At 47.7% G+C, this 10,331-nt stretch overlaps 1 protein-coding gene across 1 annotated transcript; it reads right to left on the bottom strand.

The window, feature by feature from the left end:
• Positions 1–3,182: 3,182 nt before the first annotated feature.
• Positions 3,183–4,245, bottom strand: LOC138562347 (spore germination protein 270-11-like). Its single transcript, XM_069642772.1, has 2 exons — positions 4,098–4,245; positions 3,183–3,703 (listed from the first exon to the last, which is right to left on the bottom strand). Exons 1-2 carry the CDS (start codon positions 4,243–4,245, stop codon positions 3,183–3,185), a joined length of 669 nt encoding a protein of 222 aa, XP_069498873.1.
• Between the last annotated feature and the right edge of the window lie 6,086 nt (positions 4,246–10,331).

Here is a 10,331-nt window from a genome sequence, read left to right on the forward strand (position 1 = left end):
AGATTCATTCTGTGTATCCATACAAAGCAGATTGTAAATGAAAAATTCCTTTAAGATGATTGAAGTCTATGGGCCTCATTACGAGAATGGAGGTAATGAAAAAAGGAAGGCGGAATGGTAATAGCAGCATCGTTAACGGGTCCGGGTTATTACGACCCGACGAGCTGCCAATACCGCCACCTCCCGTACCGTGCCACCTCAGACCGGCATGGGCGCGTACACGCGCCCCTTCCAGGAGTAAATATCGGGATGCCGGTAATTGGAAGACATCACAACCCACGCAGTCATGCAATTACCGCATCCCAAAGGCGGTAATTAGGGCCTGCATGATGGCGGCCATACAGGTATCGCGGACCACCCGTAAACAGCAATCTGCTATCAAGCAAACTGCTACAGGTGCACACATTCACCACAGGTGGAGTCAATGGAGCCTGTTCTTGCATAAAAGGAGTACACCCACACACCACTCCCCTTCCTACACCAAAATGATACAACTAGCTATTGCAATCATGGGGCTGGAGGACATGCCCATACTGCTACAACTACAGCAACAACAGCAACTACTACAACAACAACAACTACAGCAGCAACAACAGGGAGCACAGAGGAGACGCAGGAGGAGAAGGAGGGTGAGACAGGCCCAGCAATTACCACCAGTGCAGCCAGTAGTACCTCGTAGGCAGCCCCCAATCCCTTGCATCAGACCCAGTCCATTCAACCTAACCCCTGAGCATATCCACACCCTGTACTGGTTGGACCGGGACACCATCACCACCATAGTGGACATGATAAACAGCAACACTGTCAGCCTCATAGAAATACTGCCATCCCCCCGGTACTAAAGGTGGTGTCTGTGCTCCACTTCCTGGCCACAGGCAACTACCAGCACACAGTGGGCCAACTGCATGGCATTTCACAACCACTATTTTCATGCATGCTGACCCAAGTGCTGGATGCCCTCCTGAAGCACGCTAGCACCCACATATCCCTACCACGGACTGCCCAGGAGATAGCTGACACCAAAGTAGGCTTCCATGCACTGGCAGGCATGCCCAATTGTGTTGGTGCCCTCGACTGCACCCATGTAGAATTGGTAGTCCCTCATGCCGTGGAGGCGGTGTACCGCAATCGCAAGCAATACCACTCCATCAATGTGCAGATGGTATGTGACTCCAACAAGATCATCACACATTGCTGCGCCCGATGTCCCGGATCCACACATGATGCCATGGTGCTGCGCAACTCTGCGCTACCCCGTCACATGGAGCGACATGCTGGACCACGTGCCTGGCTGCTTGGTGAGTTGCCTGACTGGCCCATGGCAGTGCATCGGGGTAGTGATGTGTTGGGATGCATACTCCACCTGGGTGGGAATGGGAGGGGTGCATACTTCACCTAGGTGGGAATGGGAGGGGGATGCATACTCCACCTGGGTGGGAATGGGGGGGAATGCATACTCTACCTGGGTGGGAATGGGTGGGGGAATGCATACTGTACCTGGGTGGGAATGGGGGGATGCATACTCCACCTGGGTGGGAATGGGGGGGATGCATACTCCACCTGGGTGGAAATGCACGGTGAATGGAGAATGCACGCAGAGCCAAACACTCCTGACCTGAACCTCCCGACCCCAACACAACACATCACTGGCACACATTGGACCAATTAAGTATATCAATGACAACATGTAAGACACTCAACCTGGCCACCATGTGTATGTCTAGCAAAGCATCACTAAACATGATAGCAACAGTGCCAATGTTGCAAATGTGACCATGCACTGTTTAGTATACACAGCAAAAATGGGAGGTAAAACATTGTCCTGCAACCACAGTACACCCACACCAGCATGCAAGAATTCACCCTGCATCATCTGTACAACGCCTTCCAGACTACCACACCTTATAGCAGTATAGAATGCATCTAAATGATATTTGTGCATACGTACAGGGATGTGTGCATGTCCACAGCAAATAGCTGCGGCCATGACTGTGAATCCTGAAGGTGGCAGCTCAGAGTGACACACACTTATTTGTATTTGCTTGCAGGTGATTGAGGATATCCCTTGAAGCCGTGGCTACTTACACCTGTGCGGAACCCGCGGAACAGCCATGAAGAGGAGTACAATCGGGTTCACACCCGTACCCGTGTTGTGATTGAGCAGACTTTTGGCCTGTTGAAGCCGCAGTTCCACTGCCTAAGCAGGTCTGGTGGAACACTCCTTTATAGGCCTGAGAAGGTGGCAAAGATCACCATGGCCTGTGTAATGCTGCACAACATGTGCATCCGGAGAAATGTACCACTGCCACCTGACATAGACATGCATGCACCGAGTGAGGATGATGAGAATGGAGACGGAGGTGAAGCAGCACACCTGCCAGTACGTGATGCACAGGATGGCTGTGCAGTACGCCAATCACTGATTCACGAATACTTCTGAACCACAGGGACTTTGATAGATATGTGTCAGTGACACACTGGGTCCATGTGGACATGCACACAGTGAATGTTGTGAGTTGTGCACTGCACACAGTCATACATTAAATGGATACACACAAAATGAACAATGTCCAGACATTGAATGTCTTTTCACACAACGGGTGTATTGATTCAAACTGCAAAAATGTGACAACCCTCCACCACCCAATCCCCAGTGAACTCCCAAAACCCCCCAGTGAACTCCCAAACCCCCCAGTGAACTCCCAAAACCCCCCAGTGAACTCCCAAAACCCCCAGTAAACTCAACCTAATTCTCCCATTCACCCCACCACCATCTGAGCCACTCCCATAGTTCTCCCACACTATTTGCAGGACTTCTTGCTGTCCGGGGGCAGCATTTCAGTGTGCCTCGCACTCCTTCTCATAGGACGCACAGGGCTGGAGGGCCCAGAGGAAGTGGGGACAGAAGAAGCAGGTGTGGTGGATGGTGAGGAGTCGGTGGGGATTTCCACGCCTGCTGCAATTCGTGGCCGCTGCATGTGCAGCAGGATGGATGTCAGGACCTGTGTGATGGCCCCCAGGCAGTCTCTCATCAGCAATGCCGAGGCATTGACTGCGGCTGTGTTGGCCGTTATGGCGGCTGTGGTCCCCGCTATGGCTGTGGCTATCTCCCGCCTGGTATCCTTGCCATCCGTGATATATTGGTGCATCAGGTCCAACATTGACTCCTGTGGCCTCCACCCTCACCAGCCGTACGTGGTCGAGGGTGCTGTCACGGGGCCTGCATTATCAGTGCTGTCCTCAGGGATGGGGCTCAGGTTGGAATCGTGCAGGCAGGGATCAGCACTGCTGTAGGTGGGTGAGGGCTGAGTTTGGGGCCGGGGCCGGGGGGTGGACACGGGGCTTGGGGAGTGTGGACATGCCACATGCGTCACTCCTTCCTGGTCCACATACTCCTCAACGTCATCTTCGGTGGTGGCCAGTGGTTCTAGGGCTTCGCCTTCCACTGGTGTAGGTGTTGGCAGCTGGGTGTCCACAGTGTCAGGTGCACTGGGTGTAGGTGTTGGCAGCTGGGTGTCCACAGTGTCAGGCGCACTGGGTGTAGGTGTTGGCAGCTGGGTGTCCACAGTGTCAGGCGCACTGTGTGTAGGTGTGGGCTGCGAGGCTGCCCCGGATGCCCCGGAGGTGGTAATGTCGGTTGCCGTTTTCTGTGGCCAGGACGTGGATGCCCTTGTGGTGGTAGCCTGGCTGGCATCTTCTCCATCTGTGCATGGGGGGTAGAAGAGATGCAGGGCATCAGTGATGGTGTTACATGCCAGATGTATTCTATGGTGCTGTGGAGTATTTCATTAATCATGCATTCATGTCTTACAGGTGTGTCACACAGGGTAGTATGAGGGGGCATTTTGGCATTTGCTGGATGGCAGGTGGCATGCCGTTATATTGGGGTTTGTGTGATGTATTACATGGGCACGGTCTGTGTGTGTTGGCTGTGTGTTGGTAATGGGATTGGCACTCAGCATGAATTTCAGTGTGACAGGGTTTGGCCCTCCATCTGGACAAGAATATGTTCATGTGTGTGTTGGGACATGCATTGCCTTGCCTAGACTCTCTTCCACATCACTTGTGCTACATCAGGGATCTGCAGGGTCACTCACCTCCTTCTGCTGATGTTGCCGCACTCATCTCCATCTCCCCAAATCCCTCGATGGACTCAAGATTGATGAACGTGCTTGCTGTCTCCTCCCAGGTGGTCAGTTTGGCAGGAGAATGGGGACCCCCACCAGTAGCCATGGCCTCCCTCATGTTGCTTGATAGGATATTACGGACCCTGAGGCGGTGGTCATCCCACCTCTTCTTGCAACCCCTCACTGTCTGTGGGGTGGTTCCAACAGCGGAGACCTTGCGGGCTACCTCTGGCCAGATCTCCTTCTTGTGCTGCTGCACCTCACGCTTCAGGTTCTGATCTTTTATCACATCAGCATGTGTGGCAAGGGTGTCCGCAAGCATGTTCAATTCTGCATCAGAAAAGCACTTTTTCCGCAGGCGGGGGTAGTCTTCCGGGTTGCCTTCGACATGGTGTAAGTATTGCCACTGGTCTCTCCTGTAAACAACTGGTGGTTTGGGAGGATTGCAATGGATGCGATAACGTTACTTCCGGGTCCGGTATTACGAGCCCGGTATTAGCATGTTGTTATTACCGGGTCGCTATTAAGGGGTTCCTCCTAGGCGGAGGTGGTATCGGCGTGTCCCGTGATGGCACTATCGGGGGGTTGGAGGGTCTTTAGCGGCATGCCGGTATGGCCATTATCAGCATGGGGGTTCGCGCGTGCTCGTGCACTCGTAATCACCCGCTATTGGCAGCGTCATACGAGCATGGACCCGCTCATAACTCCATGCCGGTAATGACCCCGTTTTTAACGAGCTCCTCATAATGGGGCCCTATGTATCTGTAATTGAAAAAGTTGCTTGTCAACAAAACCAATTTTTCAACAAAAAAAACAAATACAAAAAAATAACTAACTAATAGATTCTGTGAGACTAATATAGAAGCTTTAACCCCTTGGAAGAACCCAGGGACGTCATTTCACCAAAATGCCAGGGGTAGCGGAAGTGACATCACACAACCCTTGACCCCCTGATGACATCACAGGAAGTGATGTCATTTGACCCCACCCCGAAGTAATATCGCGGAAAGGATGGAACACGACCCTTCTCCCGTTGACAAAATAGGAAGTGGCATCACAGCATTGTAAACTACAGAAAATATGGTTACGATATCACTATAATGTGATGTACATTTCATACAAGAATGGATCGCCATATGTATCGTTAAGATCAGTGTGTGTAGGCCCATATTACCAAATTACTGGGAATGTAAGCAGATGTCCATGACCAAATTATAATGATGTGTTATTATAAAGCACTTACTCTTAAGCGCTTCATGGAGAAAAAATATACACCCAATATCACCCAACCTGTGTTGGTACTCGTTTAGGATGAAAGGCTGAGTTGAGGCGTTTAAGAATAGACTAAATCAGTGTCTCATCCCCTGAAGTGTACCTGAAATAAACCTTTAATGAGTCTAGCAATTATTGTATAGAATTCCAGAAAGACACATTATTTGGTATTCCTATTTCATATTTAGGGTCACTGCTGAAAGTGTTACCCTTGTGGCACTGCTGTTCTTATTTCTTTTTTTAAGGGGCCTGAACAAGAAGGCCAGCCAGGAGCCACATGGTCTTTTTTTTAACTTTTTTTTTTAGAGGTGGCAAGGGAGACCACCAAGGTCGCAAGGGAGACCTCAGAAGTCGCAGTTGCGACCTCTGGCGACCCCGAAATGACGTCCCTGTGAGAACCACCTCCAGAAAGATCACTAGACAGAATAAGAACAGCATAAAGGACCCAAGCTCTCAACAACTGGAAGAGGAGATCATACCTGATATAGTTATTCTGGAGGAAGGCCTTGATCAAGAAAAGGAAGGAAAAGGAAGGAGAAGGAGAAACAGAGGAAGAGGGAGAAGTCCAAAAGGAATGGTATCAAGGACCAGGAATGATAGTAAATGGGGGCTAGGAAACCATGAAGATCATCAGAAGGAACCAGACATTCTACTACAGGAGGAATACCCCATATTTTACCAAAGGACTAAGAAGAAACAAGAAAATAAGAGTGGTGCTCAGAAGAAAAAAAAATCAAATAATATGAAGCAATCGCAAAGGGTGAAATCCAATGGATCATAGACATGTCTGCGGAGTTAGGAGATTCAAAAGAAATCACCCACATGAGCAAAACATAACAAATGTTTGAAAAGAAAAACCTAGATACAAAACCACAAAGCCAGGGATGATAGTGGATTAGAGGAATTAATGGATTTATACACATATTAAGTCAAGACTGATGGTATTGTAGAAGAACATAATAGGGAAATAACAGACAGAGCAGACAAAGACAAAAAGGGGAAGGAAATAAGAGTAATGGAGGCAAATTAGTTTTTGATCACCCAAGGGACACTGGAAAATCCTCCTATACAGGTTCACCTATATTTAGGACATTAGAAGCTAAATGGGGGAAAGAGGACTTGACGTTCCAAATGGAAAGAAGGACACCAATTACCAAACCTTTGTAAGAACCTCAAATGAACAAATATGAGGGTGATAGGGATAAAACATAGAGTGGAAGTGGACAAGTCAATTGTGCTGGGAAGACTGTTGAGAACTGATGAGGAATTAATTTCGATGTAATGTATTACATGCATTGCATATGGTGCTGAAACCTAGATTCATTGGCCCTCATTACAACCTCGGCGGTAGCCATGCCGCTATTGGTGGCATGGCTGCCGCCGAAATCGCATCCGGGTCCGGGTCCACAGAATGAGGAATTACCGGGCCATTCCGAGTTCGGAAGGCCTGGTAATTCCTCCTTCCAAGGACCCGGACCCGGTCCTTCCCCATTCCCATTTCAGCCCTCATAGGGCTGAATGGGAATGGGAGAGGGAGCAAACAACGGGCCATTACGACTTGGCGCGTTGTTTGCTCCCTCTTCCCCTCGCGGGACCTGGTAAGCACGCATGGAAGCAACTCAAGACCTTCCTCTTTGCTTCTGCTTTCTCTCTTCCTCTCCCATGCTAATGACCCATCTGTTCCATGCACCGGTCACCTGGCCACCATCTGAACTTGGGCCCAGATCCTTGCTTGTCCAGTAGTACCTCGCACTGCCTCTTGGCTCCCCCAGCACTTGTGGACTGTATATGTAACCCTGCGGTCGCCTCTCTCTGCACTTATGAGCTGCACTTTTAGTTACCTGCACTTCTCCACCCCTCCACTTTGCACTTATCCCCTTCCCCTTCCCTGCGCTTGCGCGATCTGAATGACACAAGACCTCGTAACATTGTTGTTTTGTCCTCCCTCTGTTCCCCACTCCTTGTCTTGTCTCGCCTAGAAACACTTGTGTACAGGCACGTTTTATAAATGACATTTATCATATCATGACTCTGTTGGATTCATAACATTAACATATATTGGAAACCTAACGCGATCGCAGATAAAGTGTTTGTTGATGAAGCGATTAATTTAATCTATGAATTTTTGTTGGGTGAAAATGCATCTGGCATATTTGTGTGTGGGGATTTTAATAGTATGTGCTTTGATAGAAGGAGACAGGTTATGAAAGGGCTACAGTTGTGTTCTAAGTGCTACCAGTGCGTTCTAATGCAGCAGAAAAATGAGAGAACAGGTGGCTCAGGAAAACGGAGATGAGAGACCTGCATATGGTAAATGGACAAGTAAAAGGTGATATAACAGCATGTACTACGTGGATGAGAGGGATGCAGCTATCAACTATAGACTATGGCCATCATTATGAGTCAGGCGGTAGCCATGCCGGAGTCATGAATTTTCTGGTGCCCGGGAATGGGTAATTACCGGGGCATTACAGCCCCGGCGGACCCGGTAATTGCCCATTCCTAGGCACCGGAAGATATTAGTCCCTATTCCCATTCGAGTCCCATTGTACTCAATGGGAATGGGGAGGCCGGATGCACCGGCACCATTCATGAATGGTGCCGGTGCATCCGTCGAGGTCTGCTCGCTGGTGCCGGTATGCCCGCCAGGTGGTGGGCGGTAAGGCACCCGCGAGCAGAAATCGTAGTTTACGGGTCTGGTAACAAAGGTACCAGCATCTTACTGGTACCGTTGTTACCAGACCGGCAACCTTATAATGATGCCCAATGTGTATGTAGACAGAAGACCGTTTGTCGATATCGAATATTTTGAGGTTAAACATACCCCTTGTAGTGACCATGCAATTTCAGAAATGAAGTGGGGTAAACCATTTGAGAAAGTAACAGACAGAAGAATATGACCCAAACTTAAGAGTGGAACCAGTACATTTTTTGACCTGAGAAAGTGGGGAATTTCATAGAGAAATTTAGGAAAGGAATATGTGGTACATTGGAGACTTATTCTAGAGAAAGCTTGAATTACGCTCTAGTACTCATGGAATTCTTTGAAATAAAAGACATTGGGAACAAACCACAATTTCGACTTAGTGCAAAAGGAGTGTAAAAAAGGAGTGTAAAAACGAGTTTAAGGCTTTACTGCTACAGTCAAAAGGCAGGACAATTCGACAAATAAAGAAAATAAGACAAGATCTTAAAAAATGGTTGAGACAACGTAAGATCATAATGCTGCAGAGCTAGGTAGAGAGTATGCTAAGAGCGGTAGGGAACAGATATATGGGTGAGATCTGGCAGTTACTGAGGAATATGGACACCCCACAGGAGGCTCTTCGGACTAAACCCATTCCGTAAGAGGTTTGGATCAAACACTTTGAAACTGTGTTCTCTAATGCAACGCTGTAGGATATTAAGAAAGAAAGAGAAAAGGGGGTTGAGTGGGAGATCCCATATGATCTTGAGATGGTAGAAAAGATGATAAAAGCATCATATAATTCCAGAGCTGCGGGTCCAGATTTAGTGCCAAACGCTGTACTAAAGGAGCAGCTGGATTTATGGGTGACCTTCTTAGGCATTCTGTTTGATCAGATCAAGAAAGTACGTGAGATTCCAACTTCATGAAGATTGGTATTATTGTTCGAATATTCAAGATTGACAGGGTGGATCCAAAAACCTACTGCCCTATCACCCTCTTTGTTGACCCGGGCAAAATGGTCTGTAGAGGGAAACCAAAGAGACATAAGTCAGACAGGATTTACCAAAGGAGTGGGTAAAGGTTTGAATACATTTATAATAACTATTTTTAAATCAAGAGTACAGAGGAACTACATGAAGATCTACCAAACTTTTATTGATTTTAAACACGCATTTGATCGTATTGATCGAGGGATATTATGGAATAAGGTGGAGAAATGGAGCTGTCCCAGGACTATATTAGCAGTTATTAGGGTTCTATACAAAGGAACGAAGCTGAGAGTGAGACTAAGTAAAGAGGGGAGAGTATTAAAAGAAATAGAAACGACCAAGGGATTGAAGCAAGGTTGCCCATTGGCACCGGCGCTCTTTAATCTATTTATATTAGATCTTGGAGAGATGCTGGCTGGTGTGAGAGCATTTCCTCCTATATTGGAGGGCATGAGGTGTGGAAGACTGATGTATGTGGATGATTTAATGCTGAAAGACCAGACAGCCGTCAGATCTGCAGCTCCAGTTTGGTGCATTGCAGCGATATGTTGTGTTAAATGCGTTGTCAGTTAACACAAAGAAAACAAAGAAATTGGTGTTACAGACATCCATGAAAAAGAGCAAGGCTTCCTACAGGTGGTATTTGAATCAAGAAGCCCTGCAGTAGGTAGAAAACGGTGTGTATTTGGGAGTGTCGGTTAATTCAGGTATAGTTGACACTGCCAGAGCGACAGACATGACGGCAAAAGTTAGGAATTTGGCAGCACATGTCCCGACGATATTGGGACGATATGAAAAGTTATTTGCTGCTGCCTGTAATACATTTTTATAAACAAAAGGTAGTAGCGATACTTACCGGGCTGAAAGTTCATTCTGCTTGCCATGCAAAATAGGGCCACGCCTGGAGGGTGCCTTCTGGTAAAAGTTTTGGCCCTACCAATGGGAGTACCAATATAGAGAATTCGATGGGAATTGGGTCTTCTGTCCTTGTACACAGTGGTTTGTTGGAAAGTTGTATCTCTTTTTAGGAAATGCTGGATGGATCAGCTGACCTCTACCTTTCAAATTTCAAAAGTGGCTATATGGAATAAGAAAGAAAACATATTGGTGGAATGGGAAGAATCTTATATAGAAACATTATTAAAGTTAGATATGACAGAGGGGATTTTGATAAGTAACCCAGAGCTAGCAAAGAAAACATTGTGGAAAATGGATTGGACCAGGACCACTGAGGAAATCATTGCATATACATTA

The sequence above is a fragment of the Ambystoma mexicanum genome, chromosome 1q, assembly GCF_040938575.1.
Source record: "Ambystoma mexicanum isolate Mex_15411 chromosome 1q, UKY_AmexF1_1, whole genome shotgun sequence".
Taxonomy (NCBI): Eukaryota; Metazoa; Chordata; class Amphibia; order Caudata; family Ambystomatidae; genus Ambystoma; species Ambystoma mexicanum.

Bases quoted from the DNA above. Each gene is read 5' to 3' on its own strand.
- LOC138562347 (XM_069642772.1), bottom strand. From the start codon at position 4,245: ATGAGGGAGGCCATGGCTACTGGTGGGGGTCCCCATTCTCCTGCCAAA. The intron at 3,704-4,097 runs GTGAGTGACCCT...CCCCATGCACAG, and splicing joins GGCAACATCAGCAGAAGGAG to ATGGAGAAGATGCCAGCCAG.